Source organism: Rana temporaria, chromosome 1 (assembly GCF_905171775.1).
Source record: "Rana temporaria chromosome 1, aRanTem1.1, whole genome shotgun sequence".
Lineage (NCBI taxonomy): Eukaryota > Metazoa > Chordata > Amphibia > Anura > Ranidae > Rana > Rana temporaria.
Window position 1 is genome coordinate 381,379,401 of NC_053489.1, and position 21,525 is coordinate 381,400,925.

General features: G+C 48.7%; 1 protein-coding gene across 1 annotated transcript in view; it reads right to left on the reverse strand.

Moving 5' to 3' along the window:
* The window catches only part of TIMM44 (translocase of inner mitochondrial membrane 44), a 750,397-nt gene that overhangs the window by 22,758 nt on the left and 706,114 nt on the right, over window positions 1-21,525 (reverse strand). Inside the window, 2 exon segments of the mRNA XM_040322529.1 lie at window positions 15,394-15,504; window positions 15,597-15,686. Of these exon segments, the coding sequence (XP_040178463.1) occupies window positions 15,394-15,504; window positions 15,597-15,686 (201 nt within the window).

The window sequence follows — 21,525 nt, forward strand, 5'->3', positions numbered from 1 at the left end:
TCGGACCTATATAGGCCTCACAGTCCATCATGCTCTGTACCTACCCATGTGATACCTACCCACGTGGTAGGTATCACATGGGTAGGTACAGAGCATGATGGGACTGTGAGGCCTATATAGGTCCGATGAAAGCAGCGCACCTGCCATTTCAGTGAGAAGAGCTGGCGTGTCAACATCGGGAGAAGAGAAGAAGAGAAGACGTCACAGCACAGCGGCCTGAAGGGAGAAGTAGAAATCGTCACAGAACAGCGGAAGAAGAGGAGAAGACGTCACAGAACAGCGGAAGAAGGAGAAGGCACCGGACAGCGGGAGGAAGAACCAGGGTGCGCCGAGTCAAGAGCGGAGAGTGGCGAACATAGAAGAAGACCCCCCGGAGCGGAGAAGACGTCACAGAAGAGCGGTGAAGACCCCGGAGAGCAGGAGAAGACCCCCGGAAATCGGAAGAAGAAGCTCCCCCTGGTAAAAGAGCTAAAGAAGACAGGGGGAGCCTCCGGAGCAAACTAATAAAATATTTTAATACCCTGTGTTTTTTATGTGTTTTTACCACTTTTCCTCCAGGTGAATGGGGTGCGATGGGGTGCGATGTACCCCATATCCATTCACTTAGGGTGGGGGGCCGGTTTTTGGGGGCCCCCTTATTAAAGGGGGCTCCCAGATTACGATAAGCCTCCCGCCCGCATACCCCGACAACCAACGGCCAGGGTTGTCGGGAAGGGGCCCTGTCCTCATCAACATGGGGACAGGGTGCTCTGGGGTGGGGGGGGGGCGCAGTGCGCCCCCCTGCCCCAGAGCACCCAACCCCCCCATGTTGAGGGCATGCAGCCTGGTACGGCTCAGGAGGGGGGGGGGGCTGCTCGCTCGTCCCCACTCCTTTCCTGACCGGCCGGGTAGCGTGCTTTGGATACGAGTCTGGTATGGATTGTAGGGGGACCCCCTACGCCGTTTTTTTGGCGTAGGGGGGGCTCTCCTTACAACCCATAACAGACCTAAGGGCCCGGTATGCTCCTGAGGGGGGAACCCATGCCGGATTTTTATTTAAAATCCGGCGGGGACTTCCCCCTCAGGATTCATAACAAACGCTGCACACGTGTAGAATTGGCGGGAATCCAAGTCGGATCTCCCGTCGCTTCTATGACGCGCACGTTGGAATGTGCTGTCACTATTCCAGTGAGTGCGAGATCTTGGCACCATGTCGCCGAGAATCAGCGCGATGCTGTCATGCTAAAAACACAATATCACAAACACCTACTGTACCTCACATTTTCCCGGCAAATCAGTCATTGTGCCTAGCTTGTGCGGACTATTTTCGTTCCCCCACGCCGTCAACTTCACTTTTTTTTGACAGAGAGCGCAGAGTCAGCCGACATCTCTCCCCGCAGTCCCCGGCTGACAGACAGACACATTGCAGTGAGCGTGGAGTGAACTGAACCTGTCCCTTCCTTCTCCTGCTGTGATGTTTCCTGTGTGTACACAGAGGAGGAGGGGGAGGAGGCTCACCACGCTGCCGAGACAACGCTGCTCGTCTGAGACTGCCTGAACTAATGCAAAGTGAGTTTTCCAGAGGAGGCCTACAGACAGTTCACTTTGAGTGATTTGGAGGGAGAGGATATGTTCTAGGGGTCACTTTATGACTTGCTCTACAAGGGGGCTTACATATGAAATCAACCCCACTTATCCCATATCCCCCCCAAATTAAAAAGATGCTGTCTGCCACAGAAGGGGTGGCTCTTGACACCCCACAAGAGATGTGCAAAATTGCTCCAGGTGCCCATACTAGTGCCCCCCCTTCCAGGCAAGTTAGTGCAGTAAAGTGTGCATTCTGTGCAATTTCAGCCCAATTGTGTCCGCACACTCTCTGACCATCTCCTGTACTATGTCCATAGTCTCTGATCATCTCCTGTACTATGCAGTCTCTGACCATCTCCTGTATTATGTCCGCAGTCTCTGATCATCTCCTGTACTAGGTCCGCAGTCTCTGACCATCTCCTGTACTAGGTCCGCAGTCTCTGACCATGTCCTGTACTAGGTCCGCAGTCTCTGACCATGTCCTGTACTAGGTCTGCGGTCTCTGACCATCTCCTGTAGTATGTCCGCAGTCTCTGACCATCTCATGTACTATGTTTGCAGTCTCTGACCATCTCCTGTAGTAATGTCTGGAGTCTCTGACCGTCTCTTGTAGTATGTCTGGAGTCTCTGACCATGTCATGTATCATGTATGCAGTCTACGACCCTCTCTTGTATCATGTATGCAGCCTCTGACCATCTCCTGTAGTAGGTTTGCAGTCTCTGACTATCACCTGTATCATGTCCGCACATGCTCTGACCATCTACTCTAGTATTTCGGCAGGCTCTGACCAACTATTGTATTATGGCTGCACAGTCCCTGACCATCTCTTATATCATGTCCTCACAGTCTCATAGTGTAATATAGGATGCAACGGGAGCCATCACACTGGAGATCAGAGAGGACCATTTGACTAAGCCCTGTACAGTGCACCTGAGTGGTGGTCAGTAACAGCGTAGCAAGGCCAGACTGAGGGGGAATCACTGATTTAGGAGGCAGTGAATACAGTAAGGTAAGGGGGCACTGATATAAAGGTTCCCTGTTATATCAATAAGCCCCCCCACTTACCTTAGTGCATTCACTCTGCGGAAGGTTCACTATGGTGACCAGAATCCTCCCCACATTAGAGTTTCCATTTTAATGCAAGTTGGAACTCTGTGGACAATGACACAAAGGGTAACTCTGATGTAAAGGGGAATGCAGTGCACTCTGATATAAGGTGATCTCGTCACCAGAGCACCCCCTTACACCAAAGTCTGCAACATTCCCCCTTGCACTATAATTGGAAATCCTGCACACTCTGACGTTAGGGGGGAACTCTGTGTTGGGTTATATTAACCTGACCGTCATGTAAATGGAGAAATATGGTTTTGACTCTTGTTATACCTTAAACACATTGCTAGTAGCAGCTGCACAAACGTTATCTATATTTGTGTGCCTGTAGTATATATATTTGATTAAAGAAGAATTGGTTAGAGTTCTAGAAACTGTAAATTCATAGTTTATAGGATTTAAGTCTCTTTATATATGCAATTTATACCGTTAATTTTTGTCGCTTGAATTAGTTTTACCATTACAGGAATTAGTGGGGACTCCTGTCTAAGGTTTGCTTAAGGCTTCACAAAGCCTAGAGCTGCCTCTGCTTGGCAGGCAATGACTTTCCACCACAAATGCAGCAACCATTAGGGCTGGTAACTTGTGATGTTTGTAAATGGGGAGCAACGATAATGAGGGGTGAGATGATAACCTTAATCAACATTGCCTGGATGTCTGTTCTTAGATGGTGACTTGTCTTGAACTTCAGAAGGCTCCCTCCATCTTGTGGTCCTTACAGGACTATAGATATTGGCTCTCTTTTTCTCAATCTTCACTACTTACCTAATCCCTATACCTTAAAAGCAGTGCGTGGTCTAACTGAATAGCGCTTTTTTTCCATAGAAACAGAGCAAAGCAGACTGAAGTGAAAAACAGCATAAGGTTAAGTCTACGCTATTGTGACCTGAAAGTCGCACGATTTTGCTGCAAATTTGATGCGACTTAAAGCAATGCCTGTGTATTCTTGAGGTCTATGGACACAGATAAGAACGGTACTCATTGGAAATCATAGGGTACGACTTGTCATGCGACTTTACAGTGACAAGTCACACTAGTGGAAACTGAGCCCAACACAGTGATCCCAGAGCAAGCATTGAGAAGGAGATAGGAACAGCCAAGGTAAATGCCACAAAGAGCACAGCGATTCTAGAGAAGCACTGAAAAGGAGATAGGAGAAGCCCAGATGAATGCCATAAAAAGGGAAAACATACCTGCAAACAATGACCACATAAGCATCCAGCATGCATGAGTAGAGAGCCATAAAACCATTTAAAACTCACATTTGCCATTAGTGATGATATCAGTGCCTGAGCATGCTCAGATTGCCATCCTGAAAAAGCTCTAGCCAGGAAATCGGTCACAGAGGCCGCATCACTTCCTGCCTCTCATGATCAGAGTGTACTTGCACTGCTGCAGCCATCTTGGAAATGGCAAACGCTCATAACACAGAGAAAAGTAGTAAAAATTATATGGAAAGCAACGGGAAACGCTGTCACTTACGTCAAATCTTGTTTAAAGCTTTCTTTGACCAGCCTGTACCACCAAAATGGGGCTCCAACCATATAGCTCATTTAGAGACTATAGAGCAAGGACTTCCAGCCAGGAAAGGCTAAAAATATGCCCCCCAGACCACCAGAATGGGGCTCCAACCATATAGCTCATTTAGAGACTGTACAGAAAGGACTTCCACCCAGGAGAGGCTGAACCTGGCTGGGCGACAAACGGTAAGGGATACCTCACGATCCCAGTCCTGATCAGATGAGGGGGGGGGAAGGAGAATGCTGTGAGACGGGTCTGTCTTTGATTTATAGTTAACCAGACCTATCAGGTTGTGGGGCGGAGTCACAACCCATGTGTATTGCTGCCATGATGATGCACCAGGAAAGGGCTTTAGGGGCTGGGACAGTGATTATAATGGGGGATTTTAACTACCCAGACATTTACTGGAGTAATGGCACTGCTGGGAAAGCTAAAAGGCAAAAATGTATAAAACTTTTACAACTATGGTCCAGTTTATTAAGGCCCGACTAGGAATGACGCTCTGCTGGACCTGGTAATCTCGAACCATGCAGAGCTTAATACCAATGTTCATAATAAAAGAACATCTGGGTAGCAGTGACCATAACATGATTTCATTTAATGTTAGCTGTAAGCAAGAAACACATACTGGAAATATAAAAACACTCAACTTTAAAAGAGCAAATTTTCCAAGGATGAAGGCTGCTCTCCAAGACTTAGACTGGGAGAGAATATTGGCATAGATGAACACAGAACAGAAATGGGAATTCTTCAAAAAGAGACTGTATGCAAACTCTCTGCAAATTATAAGTTTGAAAGGATAACAATAAAACCTACAGTGCCTTAAAAAGGATCCATACCCCTTGACATTTTCCACATTTTGTTATGTTACAACCAAAAACGCGAATGTATTTTATGTGATAGACCAACACAAAGTGGCACATAATTGGGAAGTGGAAGGAAAATTATAAATGGTTTTCAAAATGTTTTACAAATAAATATCTGAAAAGTGTGGCATGCATTTGTATTCACCCCCCTTTACTCAGATACCCCTAACTAAAATCTAGTGGAACCAATTGCCTTCAGAAGTCACCCAATTAGTAAATGGAGTCCAGCTGTGTGCAATTTAATATTAGTGTAAATACAACTGTTCTGTGAAGCCCTCAGAGGTTTTAGTGAACAAACACCAAGGACACCAGACAGGTCAGAGAGAAAGTTGTGGAGAAGTTTAAAGCAGGGTTAGGGTATACAAAAAAAATATCCCAAGCTTTGCACATGTCACGGAGCACTGTTCAAGACATCTGAAAATGGAAAGAGTATGGCACAACTGCAAACCCAAGACATGGCCTTCCACCTAAACTGACAGGTTGGGAAAGGAGAGCATTAAATCAGAAAAGTAGCCAAGAGGCCCATGGTAATTCTGGAGGAGCTGCAGAAAGCACTCCACAAATCTGGCCTTTATGGAAGAGTGCCAAAAAGAAAACCATTGTTGAAAGAAAGCCATAAGAAGTCCCATTTGCAGTTTGCGAGAAGCCATGTAGAGCAGTGGTCATCAACCCTGCCCTACAGGGCCCACTAACAGGCCAGGTTTGCAAGATAACTGAAATACATCACAGGTGATATAATTTGCTGCTCAGTGATTGCAGTATTCTAGACTTCATCTCCCCATGGTAATACATAAAACCTGGCCTGTTAGTGGGCCGTGTAGGGCAGGGTTGATGACCAATGATGTAGAGGACACAGCAAACGTGTGGAAGAAGGTGCTCTGGTCAGACGAGACCAAAATTTAACTTTTTAACCTAAAAGCAAAACGCTATGTGTGGTGGAAAACTAACACTGCACATCACCCTAAACACACCATCCCCATCATGAAACATGGTGGTGGCAGCATTATGTTGTGGGGATGCTTTTCTTCAGCAGGGACAAGAAAGCTGGTCAGAGTTGATGGGAAGATGGATGGAGCACAATACAGGGCAAACTTAGAGGAAAACCTGTTAGAATCTGCAAAAGACTTGAAACTGGGGTGGACTTCCAGCAGGAAAACTACCCTAAACATACAGGCAGAGCTACAATGGAATGGTTTAGATCAAAGCATATTCATGTGTTTGACAGGGCCATTCTAAGTCCAGACTTAAATCCAAATGAAAATCTGTGGCAAGACTTGAAACTTTTAGACGCTCTCCATCCAATCTGACAGAGCTTGAGCTATTTTGCCAAGAATAATGGGCAAAAATGTGACTCTCTAGATGTGCAAAGCTGGTAGAGACATCCCCAAAAAGACTTGCAGCTGTAATTGCAGCAACGGGTGGTTCTACAAAGTATTGTCTCAAGGGGGCTGAATACAAGTGCACGCCACACTTTTTACATGCAGCTTACGCGGATTATCTTTTTTTTTTTATTTTAAATCTTCTAGTTGCTCTCCCAAACCTACTTTCAGAATTGAGGCTCTATGAGGACCTATCTTTTTCAGATCAACTACCAACATTTTTAATTTTATTGGTATAAGCAACCATTTTAACTGAATGAAACTAGTTTAGTCTCTTTTGTTTTTATTAGCTGTGAAGCTAATCACATGGTACAGATGGGCTGTGATTGGCCTGTCTGTATCATTTGATCACTGTGACCAATCACAGCTAGCAACACATACAATAGATGGCATGACAGGAATCCATCGATTGTTTACAATTGTCATGTGATCTGCTGTGATTGGTCATTGGTAGGAGGCCAGTGCAGTGATCAGTCATGTGGCCGGTGGACACAGCTTGAAAATAAGTTGCGCCCCTGCGTAGCCCCCGCAGGCGGAGCGTCCTGGGATGATGTCATATGACCAGTGCTTTAACTGGGCCGGAACGCGGCGGTACTCAGTACCACCACTTCCAAAAATGGCCCTGGAGAGTACCAGCACCTCTCCGTGCGCCCAGTACGTGGGTTTCCCGTACCGGAACGCACTGGCGTATCGCACCGGGCGCAAAATTGGGGGAGGGCACAAAATACCGGCGTCCGTGTCGCTCTCGTTGACGTTTTTTTTTTTTTTTTCTTTGATGAAGTCGACTTCAATACAGTAGGCGGCAGCCATACAAAAGCCCTGTGATTGGCCGGACAGGGTCATGTGCGGCCGCACGCTGTGGAATTCTGGGACATGTAGTCATGATGTGAGGCTCGCATCATGAGTCATGATCCGAGCCTCGCATCATGAGTACATGTCCCAGAATTCCACAGCGTACGGCCGCACATGACCCTGTTTGGCCAATCACAGGGCATTTGTGTTGCGAGCGCCCTGCAAATCATCGACGGAGGCGGAGCTGGTCACGTGTGGATGCGGCTGGTCGTGACCACTTGCTGGAGTCCCGCCTCTCGGCCTAGGGCGCTTTGTATTTCTGAGGTCTCTGTCACCATCACCCCCCCCCGTTTAAGCCATTCTCCTCAGTCAAACCACCTCCTCTATGTCAGCCATCCTCCTCTATGTCAGGCAGCCCACACCCCCTTTGTCAGCCCACCCATCCTCTGTCAGCCCACAGCCCACCCCCTCTGTCAGCCCACCCCCCTTTCAACACCCACCCCCTCTCAGCCCACTCCTCCTCTGCAAACCCATCTCCCCTCTGTCAGCCTACCCCCCTCTGTCAGCCCACCCCCCCTCTGTCAGCACCCACCCCCTCTCAGCCCACTCCTCCTCTGCCAGCCCACCCCCCTCTGTCAGCCCACCCCCCTCTGTCAGCCCACCCCCCCTCTGTCAGCCCACCCCCCCTCTGTCAGCCCACCCCCCTCTGTCAGCCCCCCCCCTCTGTCAGCCCACCCCCCTCTGTCAGCCCACCCACCTCTGTCAGCCCATCCCCCCCTCTGTCAGCCCACCCCCCTCTGTCAGCTCCCCTCTGTCAGCCCCCATCCCCTCTCAGCCCACTCCTCTCTGTCAGTCCACACCTCCTCTGTCAGCCCACACCTCCTCTATCACAGCCCATCCTCCCTTTGTCAGCCCACCCCCTCTCTGTCAGCCACAGCAGGGAGCCAGGCTAGCCACCTGCAGCAGGGTGCATTGTGCCAGCCACCCACCGACCCACAGCAGGGAGCCAGGCCAGACACCCACCCACCCACAGCAGGGAGCACCGTGCAAGCCAGCCACTGACCCACAGCATGGAGCCAGACCAGCCACCCACAGCAGGGTGCACCGTGCAAGCCAGCCACTGACCCACAGCAGGGAGCCAGGCCAGCCACCCAACCACAGCAGGGAGCACCATGCAAGCCAGCCACTGACCCACAGCAGGGAGCCAGGCCAGTCACCCACAGTAGGCTGCACCGTGTCAGCCAGCCACCGACCCACCCACCCACTGACCCACATCAGGGAGCCAGGCCAGCCACCCACAGCAGGCTGCACCATGTCAGCCAGCCACCGACCTACCCACTGACCCACAGCAGGGAGCCAGGCCAGCCACCCACCCACAGCAGGCTGCACCGTGCAAGCCAGCCACTGACCCACAGCAGGGAGCAAGGCCAGCCACCCACAGCAGGGTGCACCATGCAAGCCAGCCACTGACCCACAGCAGGGAGCCAGGCCAGCCACCCACAGCAGGGTGCACCATGCAAGCCAGCCACTGACCCACAGCAGGGAGCCAGGCCAGTCACCCACAGCAGGCTGCACCGTGTCAGACAGCCACCCACTGACCCACGGCAGAGAGCCAGGCCAGCCACCAACAGCAGGGTGCCAGGCAGCCACCCACAGAAGCCAGCCACCCACGGTGACCCACCCACAGCAGGGCCAGGGTGCCAGCCACCCATGGTGACTCATCCACAGCAGGACCAGGGTGCCAGACAGCCACCCACAGTGACCCACCCACACCAGGAAACCAGCCAGCTACAACGGGGTGCCAGCCAACCACCCACAGGAGCCAACCAGCCACAGTGACCCACCCACAGCAGGGAGCCAGCCACCCACAGGAGCAAACCAGCCACAGTGACTATCCACAGCAGGATGCCAGCCACCCACGGTGACCCACCCACACCAGGGATCCAGCCAGCCACAGCAGGTTGCCAGCCAGTCACCAACAGGTGCCAGCTAGCCACCCACAGGAACCAGCCACAGAGGATGTGGGAGCCAGCCACAGCTACAGCACCCACAGTTAAGGTAAGAGTAGCGCTACAATTTTATTTCTATTTTGTGAGAGGTTGGGCAGGGGTGAGAGTCATGGCACACAGAGGGGGTCCCATTAGACTCTGTTGTAGTCTCTAATGGGGCCTAGAGGGGACACTTTCTAATAGACTGTCCATGGGACACTGTTAGAAAAAGACCCCCCTCCAGGTCCCATTAGATTCTGCTGTTAAACATTTTTTTTTTTTTTAAGGTAGTACTTTGTACAAATTGAAGTCCAACATGCCTGTCTGCCTGATGCCATTGCCAAAAGCCCCCTCCTGCTGCGGCCTGCAATAATTTGATCAATAACAGAGCTTCATGATCTATACCCTCAGGGCTTTCAGCATGTAAGGGGTTAAATGATTAATCCAGTGTAATGCATCCTTCAGGGCTTTCAGCATGTAAGGGGTTAAATGATTGCAAGATTAATCATTTAATCCCTTACAGTAAGGGGTTAAATGATTAATCCTGCAATCATTTAACCCCTTACATGCTGAAAGCCCTGAAGGATGCATTACACTGGATTAATCATTTAACCCCCTACATGCTGAAAGCCCTGAGAGGGATACATTACATAGGATTAAGGATGAGCTCCAGAGTGTTCGCACAGTGCACGTGCAGAGCCCATTTTGTTCAATACCCTTTTGCACATTTTATTTATGTTCAGTAGCTCTTTCTACAGTAGCTCTTTTTCAGGGTACTTTCTAAGGGTATTTTCATGTTCAGTATTGGGGGGGGGGGGGGCACCGGCGCCTAATAGAGTACCGGCACCTCTTTTGGCCCACTTAAAGCACTGCATATGACGCTGTCCTAGAACAGTGCTCCCGACCTGCCGTCATTTTACTACAGGCCAGGTGGGAAAGTGTTAAATGGTGCAGAGTGGCTGACCTCCTGTGCTCAGAATGTATCAGGCTAGCTGCTCAGCATGGGACTCTGAGTCAAGCGGAGATTACTGGAGATAACTGGAGTAGCAGTTGCCAGGCTTATTGTCCAGGTATGTTATATAAACAGTTACATTGGTCTAAGCTGGACCAATGCAACTATAAAAAAAAAATACCATAACTGGAACTCACTTTTACCCATCTCAATACTGGGCACTTTCACCCTTTTGCTTCCCAGGACAATTTTCAGCTTTCAGTGCTGTCGCATTTTGAACAATAATTACTCATGCAAGCATATAGTCATGCAACACTGTACATATAAAATGTTTATAACTTTTTTCACAAAAATACAGCTTTATTTTGTTGGTATTTAATCACCATTGGGTTTTATATTTTTTACACTACAAATGAAAAAAAAAACGAAAATATAAAAAAAATATCAAAATAAATAGTTTTGCAAATAATAGGATTTTTTGTACTCAACGTAAAATCCTTTTCTCCGAGTCCATGGATGGACACAGCTCCTTAAATCTTGACAAGTGGGTTATGTTCCCTGTTTACAGGAGAGGACTAGGCAGAAACATGTTAGATAATTAAATACATGTTACATTAATAGAGTTGAACAGCCCCGCCCAGGGGGCGGTCCCTCCAGACATAACCCTCCTCACTGCAGCCTGCAGCCTCAGTTCGTAACTAGCAGTACAAACCTAAAAAGGAGGGGTGGGTGCTGTGTCCGTCCATGGACTCAGAGAAAAGGATTTTACGGTGAGTACAAAAAAAATCAGATTTTCTCTTATCGTCCATGGACAGACACAGCTCCTTAAATCTTGACAAGTAGGACGTCCCCAAGCAGTGTCAAAAACGAGGGGTGGGAAATATATCAGTAAAACCAATTTTAACTTCACCCCAAAACAAGCAGAGCTCCTCAACGGAGGAGGTGCAACTTTAAACAGCCGCCGGCAAAAACTAGCAGGCGAAAAAAGCATCATAAGATGCACTCACAGCAACCATGTAAATTCTGGAAAAAGCGTGAATGGACGAGCATGTCGCCGCCTCACACACCTGTGAGACAGACGCATGATGTCGGGAAAAAAACCCAGGAAGCACCAATTGCCCTGGTCGAAAGTGCCGTGACCGGAAAGGGGAGCCTGCCCCTTAAGAGCATAGGCCTGTATGACGGCCTGCCTGATCCACCGAGAAATGGTGGTCGACGAGACCACCAGGCCCTTTTGTGGACCAGACACCAACACAAAATAGAGTCAGAACTCCGAAACGGAGCCGTAGTAGGCTGGTACACCCGCAAAGCGCGTACCACGTCTAAAGTATGAAAGGCCGAAACCTCCTTCGGAAGAAGGGAAGGTCGCGGGCGCAACATCACCTAATCCTTATGTAGGATCAAGCATGATGGCTTGCAAGACAAGACCGCCAACTCAGAAACCCCTCTAACAGAGGTAAAGGCCACTAAAGGGGCCACCTTTTAAGATGGTGTCAAGAGAAAATCTCTCTGATGTTTCCAAAAGGAAGGTTCCTGAAGAACCGAGAGCATCAGAGTCAAAACTCATGGGGGAAGAGATGGGCCAAGAGGGGAAAGTATATGACAAACCCCCTGCACACAAAAAGGGTCCCACCAGGGAACAGGGCGCAAAAAGGCCACTGAGAGAACAAAGCCAAGGCTGAAATCTGCCCCCAAACGGTGCTTTAAGCAATTTTTAGATCCACTCCAAGCTTTAAAAACAGCAGAACCCTGGACACCGAGTACGTCCATGGACGTCACTCCATCCCTTTGCACCAAGAGATGTAGGCCTGCCAGATCACTAGACTTGGCCACTAACTTTGACACCCTTGCAGTGGAGACGAGCTGCCAGGAGATCCATGCCCTGTGAGGCTCACCTCCTGCAAGGGAGACGAAACACCCCTAGCACAAAGACCAGTCGCCCTGGTCCAGCATCTGGCGACTCCAGTAGTCCGCCTGCCAGTATACCTGATTGTAGACCAAAGCCACAGCCGTGGCGTTGTCCGGCTGAAACCAGATCGGTTGACCACGAGGAGAAGCATAGCCTGATCGCCTAAAATATGAACAGTAGACAGCACCTGGTATTCCCAGGCGGTCTCCCACCCAGGCCCGACCCTGGGTAGCTACCGAGACCAGACACATTCAGGGAGGTGTGGCCGTCCGGATCTGACAGGACAAATTTGTGGTCATCACCCTGGGTCACTTTGATGCTGAAGGGGTGGGCCCCAGGTGTATGAAGCACCAACTTGGCGAATCACTTCCAGCAGTGGGCGGACCACTCGTCGCATGTACAGCGTGTTACGGGAGAGATCCGGGTATAGGTGAATGGAGGATCCGTGAAAGTCCAACGGGCCTAGGCGCCAGGCCTTGCGTAAGATCTCTTCTTTCAGGGTATAGTAGTGCACCCGGCAGAGGACGTCCCGAGGGCGGTCCCTGCGATCGCCCCCCACCCTATGCACTCTGTCCAATTCGATAGGGGATGTAACCTCCCTGCCCACGACCTGATTGAGGATAGCGTTGACAGTGGGTTTGAGATCAGTACCCGAGGTTGCCTCCGGTACACCCTGCAACCGGATGTTGTTCCTGCGGCTCCGGTTTTCACCGTCCTCAATTCGGAGCTGGTGTTGTCGTAAACGGGAAAGGTGGGCTATAGAAGCATTTTCAAGCGCCGTTATACGGGCTGAATGGTCTTCCTGGGTGGTAGCCATTGCAGAAACTGCGACCTCCGATGCCGAGACCCGTTGTTTAAGGGCACTGGCAGTCAGTTCAACGTGGAGAGAAGCCTCCAATTTAGAGGCCCAGGAGTCAAAATCATTCCGGAAGGCAGAGAGCAGGGCAGTGGTTGTGGAGCCCGGAGCGCCCCCTGAGGCTGGGAGAGGCATCCCCTCCGGGGCAGTGCTTACGCTAGTGGAAGGGGGCAGTGCAGGTCCGGATAGTGGATCTGGAGGGTCCATCAGAGGAGACTGGTGTGGGCCCGAGCCGTCCGATGAAGTCGCCGCAGGCGGGGGAGGAGGCTTAGTTTTGCCTGGAGTTCGGCTTGCTGAAAGTTTGTCTTTGCCTGTACGAGGGTCTTGTGATGTTGTGGGTAGCAGGTACCGTTGGATAGTGCCTTGTTGCAGTTCAGTATGGTCGTTAGATGCAGAGCTGGAAGCCGCCATCAGAAGATCGGGTGCGAGTTAATATGAACACAGCTTGCGGTTGTCGGGAGAGCACAAAGCTCAGCGGTGCTTGTCGTCAGCCGACCATCTTCAGCCACACGCCCCCATAGGTGAAATGGTGATGCAGCTGCACTGTCCAGACACTTTATGGATAGAGGACTGCCCATGCATACAGTTTAGGCAGTGGCGTGGTAGACCAGGCAGGACCGGTGGCCGAAGAAGGGGTGCGCTGAGGCCAGAGGCGAGTGTCAGCCAAGTTCGGGAGTAGCAAGATGGCCGCCGTACCTTGCGCTGGAGCCGTGGCCACGACCCGTCCGTCAGGCGGTCTAGGGGGCAGAGGGTGTCACGATGCTGCGGTCGGGCTGAGTATCCGGGAGGGCCCCAAGGCGTGTGGAGGACAAGGAAGGAAGATGGCCGCCCTCCCCGCCAGTACGGGAGTAGCAAGATGGCCGCTGATGTTAGACCCTCTGGGCTGGTACCCAGGTCTCCCCATTCGCGGGCGGGGGGTTGCCTTTAAGTTGTGGGGAAGTCTGGGAAGGAGGGGGGGAACAGGGCCACTGGAAGGACAATGGGTGTCTAAAGATGGCCGCCGCTCACCTCCAACAGCGAAGCCCTCCGCTGGGTGTCCTGGCTGTGGGACCTCCTTGGTGATCCCTCAGTCCGGGAAGGCAGCGGTACACAAGTTCGGAGCGGGGCGCTGTTCCTCCCGCAATCGCGGCACTTCAGCGCGGCAATTCCAAAGGGCCTCAAGATGGCGGGAGGGGAGCCGGTTCCCGGCCCAAATCACTGGGTGGTCGGCTGATCCGAAGCCTCGATTCCCGGTGAGTAGTTGAGAGTGGGTCGGGGAAGGGTAGATGCCCGTTACGCGGCCGCCGCACGTGAGCCCGGTGCGTTCCGAGGCCTTGCAGGCCGCACAGGCCTCAGGATGGTGGCGGACCCACGTGAGTGGAGCCTGTCTCGGCCTGTATTGCAGGGTGGGCGGCTCGTCTAGAGGCACAATAAAGAAAGCGGATCGTGCAGGGTAAGTCCAGGAGTCGGGATGGAGTGTATTTTAGGCCAAATGTGGAGTATTGACCTGGGATGGCAGCAGATTATTGTCAGGCTTGACGGAGCTCCTCTGAAGCACGTCTATCCCCGCTCACGTCCGGACACCCCCCCCAACATGTCACACTTTTAAATTGCACACACTTGTGCAATGGCTTCAAATTTCCATATTTAAACATCTCCACAGGTGACGCTTTATAAGCCTTTCTTGGTTACTAGTTTAGAGTTACACAAAAGGGCTGGTGCTATAATTATTGCTCTTGCTCTGACTTTCGCGACGATACCTCACATGTATGGTGCAAGTTCTGTTTACATATGCTGACGGGACCAACGCGTGAGCTCACCTTTGTACGCAAGCACAGGGGCCCTTACATTTAATTTATTTATTGGTGGGACACTGGTAGACTGACAGATGTTTTTGTGCACTTGCACACTTTGACAGATGCTGATCATCCACCGACAGACACTGACATATGTTGATGTTGCAACTGAACACTATTGCAGATGTTTTTGTGCACTGGTACAGATGTTTTGTGCCCTGTACAAATGTCCATGGTGCTTGGTTTACTGTGTGGGAAGGGCTGCAATATGTGTGATCTGTGACAGCTCTCTGTGTAAAATCATTACTTACACAAATAGCTGTCAACATAGGCTGCAGCTCAGCAAGGAGAACTGGCACAGAGACATGTGTCTCTGTTTATACTGTGAAGGCTGTAATTGGACACATGACAGGATTGGGAGGGCCAAACACAGCACCCATATCCCGATCTATAATGGGCTGTATCTGAGGATCACAGGATCGCATGGGCACCCGTTTTGAGCAACGTATGGATACTAATCTAAATGAGTAAAGTGTATTTAAAATATCATGTTGGAAATCCAGACATTACATTTTTAAATGCCTGTGAAGACTGGAATGGTCTTAACTAATGTTTCTACCAGAACTTCCCACTACATTTTGACTTTTAAGTTTATGCTAAAAGTTTAGTTACACTTGCCTGGTCTCCTTCCACAACCTCTCCTAACTGATTTTTGAGAACCATGACGGTTTGAGCCTGGAATGTTATAATGAGAACTGGACCTTGTTCCATCATCTTTCCCATTGCCAGCTGAAAAACATGCATCAATGCAACATTTAGTGCTTTGTACAATTGCAAATGAAAAATAGATATGTCTATAAAACAAAAATACAAACACTTACATCAATGTTGTCAATATCCAGGATCTTGGAGTGAACCAGTAGGCCCATTGATTTGGCTTGCTGAATAGGGTGTGCCAACTGACAATATGTCTAAATAAAAAAACAGCTTGTAAATATCATATGCACTTATTCTTAATGTCAATAATAAAACCTGCCTAGGCAGTAATATAAAGTACTCTGTTAATGTTTAGGCACTTGCTGCAAAGCATTTAAAAATACAGACACATCGTTTCTGGGATGTTTCTTGATCAATATAAAGTACAGTGAATGGAAAAAAATGTGCAGATTTTGCTTTTTTTTATTTTATCCTGCTGGAGGCCATGTAATCAGAAAGTGGAAGCAGGGAGACCAGACGCTGGGGGATGGGTCATCTGTAAGCAAGAGGAGAGGTTGCCAGGGGCATGTAATCAGTAAACGGGAGGAGAGGATTCCAAGGATCGTGTGATCAATGAGCAGGAGGAGAGGACAGTGGCCAGTGAACGAGATCCCAAACAGGGAAACAAGTAGTGCTCAGATTAAATAAGGTCAGGAAGGAAGATTAACATTATATTCAGATTAAATAAGGTTAGAAAGGAAGATTAACACTATATTGTATAAAATATATAATTTAATTCCTAATTTTTTTAAATGTCGAACGGGAATGGTAATGCAATTTGTTGCAACATCCTGCACCATGTATACGTTTCTTAAACAACCGTTTTAGGCCAAATCCCATATGTGCAAAATGTGAGCAAGTTGTTTCCTTGGAATCCCAGATTCTACAGGTGTTTTCTACTATAATTTTTCTGTAACCTTGCCCCTATCCTCACTGAATGAGTTGTTCCCCTGACACTCTGCTCCAGCATTGCCACTCTTGAACTGATTTGCATATGTATGTATATAATAATGTTGTTCTTCTAAAGCAGTGGTTCTCAACCTTACTAGTGCCGTGACCCCTTGATACAATTTCCCAAGTTGTGGGGACCCCCAACAGTAAAAATTTTCGTAGCTTGGGTTGTCAGCACCCAAGGCAAAACAAGTAATTTGCGCCCCTAACCCTTACATTTGTGAAGTATTAAAACCCCTTATGGTACATTTTAGGATGTACCACTCTTTGTTCTCCTTTCTTTCCCTTTTATATCTCTATCCTAATTCCCCCCCCCCCATCCCTCTCTCTAGCCGTCTTTCTTGCTCTTAATCTTTCTCTCCCTTTTTTTTATTTGTTATTCCCCCTCTTTTTTTCTTTTCTTTTCCTTTTCATGTATTCTCTATTTTTATTCCTTCCCTTACTCCTTGGGGGTGGGAGGGTTGGGATGAGTGGCAGTGCTGGTGGGAGAGTTCTGATTGGCCAACATAGGTGCTCTTGATCAAGGTCATTTGCTGATCTGGGAACTGTAGGGGGGACTTTTAATGGGAACTCTAATCACAGGTAGTGTTACTCACTGTGTCTCCGACTTTGTGGTGTCTCATAGCAGTGACACCTCTACCGAAATAAGGAGATAGGGTCTCCTCCAGCCCCTCCCACTTCACATTCCTCACCAGTCAGCTAACCTCTAGACTCTGCCCCCCCCCCAGCAATGTTGTGAACTGCAAAGTGGGCGGCTGCAAAGAGGCTGAGTGAGCAGCCGTGGGCTCCAGGGACAGCCCTGCTGGGTGGCTGCAAAAGAGGTGCGGTCTTCAGGAACAGCCCAAGATTTGGTGACCCCTGGCAAATCATCATTTGACCCCCGAGGGGGACCCGACCCCCAGGTTGAGAACCACTGTTCTAAAGGATTGTGTCAGTGGCGGCCCGTCCATAGGGACGCACGGGCGCCGCCTCCCCTCCCACAGTCACAAAAAAAAAACAAAAAAAACGGGCCCTTTAAGAACTTTTATTCGGCTAAAATGTAATTTTGAAATTTTAACCGCAGTTCTGGCGGCCGTCTATAGAGGGCGCTGCAGCGCCACCCCCTCTCGCAAATAACACACATTCGTGCATAAATGGGAGGACATTGAATCCTCAGGTAAGTGCTTTTTACAGGGAAAGGGGCACAGTGACATCATGGGGCACAGTGGTGACAAAGGGCACAGAGGTGACAATTGGCACAGTGGCATCATGGGGCACAGTGGTGACAAAGGGCACAGAGGTGACAATTGGCACAGTGGCATCATGGGGCACAGTGGTGAGTGACAATGGGCACAGTGGCATCATGGGGCACAGTGGTGACAAAAGGCACAGAGGTGACAATTGGCACAGTGGCACTTGGAAAAACACTACACTTTATGGACTTGATTTTTTTGATTCTTTCCACACTTTAGGTGTGGGTTTTGGATGACCACTTATGAATTTTTTTTAAAGATAATATATAATTTGCAGTATATATTTTCCATTCTTTTTATTCTCATGTTTAATAATTTTTGACACTTTTTCACGTGGTGATTTAGTTTATATTATTTACATGTTTTAAATATGTTTATATGATTTATGAACACAGCGCTACACATTTTTCATTAACCTTTTTAGCATATATATCATACCTTTCAAGTAGCAGCTTTGGGCATATATATATTTTGTATATATATTTGCATTTATTTTTCCTGCGCTCAGTGGTGGTTTGAGAAGGTAAAGGGGCGCGTATACTATCTTTAACCAGAGTTTCAGAGAAATACAATTCGCCCGATAGTATTTCTCAAAATCTGGGGCTGCTAATCCTCCTGACCTTTAAGCTTTCGCCAATGTTGCATATGCAATTCTGGGCCATTTATGTGCTCAGATGTATTTTAAAATCCTTGATCTTAGTTTCTTAAAATAGTCTTGCTGGGGTACGGTTATTGGGATCATTTGGAAAATATAGGTCAACCTTGGTAGGATATTCATTTATAAAGCATTAATTATTCCTGTCTATGAGAGGGGCTTATGTCTCAGATTCTTCAAATGTTCTTTAATCTTATTGAGCACTGGAATATAATTGGCCTTGGCCTACAGATGCAGTCAGTTTTATATATAGTTGTTTTGATATAGTCTTTCTTATCTAAACCGTAGCTTGCAGATAAACCTTTACCGCTCTTACAACATCTAGAGAGTGTAGACTCACTTCCTCCTCAGACTGCGTATCTGGAAAAAAGACGGTAGGACTATATCTTGATTCAGATGAAATCCTGAATCCACCTTAGGTAAGAAAGTTGGGCGAGGACGCAGCACCAACCTTTCATCATGAATAATCACATACGGTTCTTTACATGAAAGAGCCACCAATTCTGATACCCTCCTTGCTGAGGATATGGCTACGAGAAAAAACTGTTTCTTTGTCAAAAGACTTAGAGAAATCTGGTGTAATGGTTCAAAAGGTAGCTTCTGTAAAACAGAAAATACCAAATTCAAATCCCATGGGCACACGGGAGACTTAACCGGCGGATTTAAGTGCAGTGCTCCCTGAACAAAGACCCGGACTAGGGAATGAGAGGCAAGCGGTTTTTGAAAGAATACAGACAAGGCTGAGATCTGGCTCTTGATAGTGCTCAAGGCCAACTTCATATTTAAGCCCAACTGAAGAAAGGCAAGAATCCTATTAATGGCATACTTCCTAGGATGCCACCTTCTGGGTTCACACCAGGAAACATATGCCTTCCAGATTCTGTAGTAGATGAGCCTGGAGGCCGACTTTCTAGCATTAACCAGAGTGGATAGGACTGGACCTGAGAGCCCACGTTTTCTCAGAATGTGGGTCTCAACAGCCAAACCGTCAAATTTAGACTTTGTAAGGCAGGATGGAATATCGGCCCCTGCGATAGTAGGTCCAAGTGTAGTGGGAGAACCCAAGGTCTTCCTACTGCCATTCTTACGATATCTGTGTACCAGGGTCTCCTGGGCCAAGCTGGGGGGACCAAAATCACGTCTTTCCTTCCCACTTGACTCTCTGAAGGAATTGTGGGAGAAGCAGAACTGGAGGGAATGCATAAATCAGAGAATAATGATCCCATGAGATTGTCAGGGCATCCGACCCTTGAGCACAGGGATCTCTTGTTCTTGACACAAAGTTGTACAGATTTGTGTTGAACCTGTAAGCCAACAGGTCCACATCTGGGGTACCCCATTTCTGACATATGATTTAAAACATGTTGGGGTGTAGAGACCATTCTTCTGGACTCAGCTGCTGTCAGCTTAAAAAATCTGCCTGCCAATTTTCTACCCCTAAAATGAAGACCGCAGACAGGAGAGGAATATGCCTTTCTGCCCAGGCCAGGGATGTATTCACCCTCTTTGAGCATCCAGACTTCTGTGCCTCCTTGGTGATTGATATAGACACGGCTGTAGCATTGTCGGACTAAATCCGAACAGGCCAACCCTGCAGTCTATAAGACCAGACTCTGAGGCCAGATGAATTGCCCGAAATCTCCCGAATGTTGATGGGTAGGAGCTTTTAAGCTCCGGACCCACTCCCCTTGGCAGATGCCTCTTCCAGAACTGCCCCCCCAGCAAAGAAAACTGGCGTCTGTGTTACCAATTCCAGGTAACCAGAGCAAAGGATATTCCTTTTGACAGATTTTGGGGGGTGCTACCACCAATTAAGGCTGTCGCAAACCTTTGGAGATAAGATCATAGAAAGGTCCAGGGCCTGAAAATCTTTGTTCCAAGGGACCAAAATTCTGCCCCTGTAACGGCTTGAGTGAACTGGGTGTAAGGGACCAGCCTCGAATGACGGCTACATCTTTTTCCAATAATCTCATGCATAGATGGATGGAAGGCCTTCTCTTTGCCTTTATCACTCGGACCAAGTCTCCTATAGCTTTTGCTTTTGGCTCGGAAGTAATACCTAGCTTTGAGTCTGTCTAAAATCATACCCAAATCTCCAGCCTTCTATGAGGCTGCAAGGAGGATTTGTCCAGATTGAGGACCCAGCTTAGGTACTCTAAATATTCACTGTGCTTTGCACATTGTGGCCCAAGCATTCAGCAAACTGATCTATGATTAACAGATCGTCCAGATAGGCTTTTACTGTTATGCCCCGTGCCTTACCCTTGCCAGGGTCAGTATCTTTGTTAACCACTCGAAGTGCTGCAGCCAGCTCGAAAAGAAGGGCCACAAACTGAAAGTGGCACTGATCCACGCAAAGCTTAGAAATGTTTGGTGAGTGGGAATATTTGGCACCTGTAGATATGCATCTCTGATGTCTATTGATGCCAGGAATTCTCCTCCCTGAAGGGGTGGAAACACTGAACGGACAGACTCCATACGAAAGGAGCGAATGTTCAGAAACTGATTCAGGATTTTCAGATCTAGGATAGGTCTGACATCCCTGTTTTTGGAACCGTGAAAAGGTTTGAGTAAGAACCCTGACCCCTGATCCTCTGGGTTTTACTCCATGATTACCCCTTGAGAAACACGGCGTTCCAAGGCCTAACAACAAAGGCCATCTTTTTCTGGATCTTTGGCAAGTCTTGATTCAGAAAACGGGCTGGCGGAAGTTCTCTGAATTCTAGCTTTACAGTCTGAGGACACTGTGGAGATGACCCACTTGTCCGAACTTCGTCCCCGTCAGGCGTTTGCAAATTGCAGCAGCCTTCCCCCACCTCGGCCGAGCGGGGGTATCCCTTCATAGGAAGTTTTGGGGTTCTGCTTAGACTTTGAACCCCAAGTCCTTTTCTGCATTGGGCTTGGCTCTGGGCTTTTCCCCTAGTGCAAGACTGGGGAGGCTGTCTGTCACTGCCTGGACCCTCAGGTTCCAAGGGGTGGGGCAAGAGATGCTTAAATGAAGGATGTTTACTCTTCTTTTTTACTGGCAACAGAGTTGATTTGCCTCCGGTAATCTTTTGGATGTATTTATCTAATTCATCTCCAAACAGGCATCCTCCCTCAAAGGGGAACGCTGCCAAGTATTTTTTGCAAGAAACCTCTGCCTCCCAATGTTTTAACCAAAGGGACCTGCGCATGTGTACCTGCAAGAGATTCAAGCGGGATGCTTGCTGAACA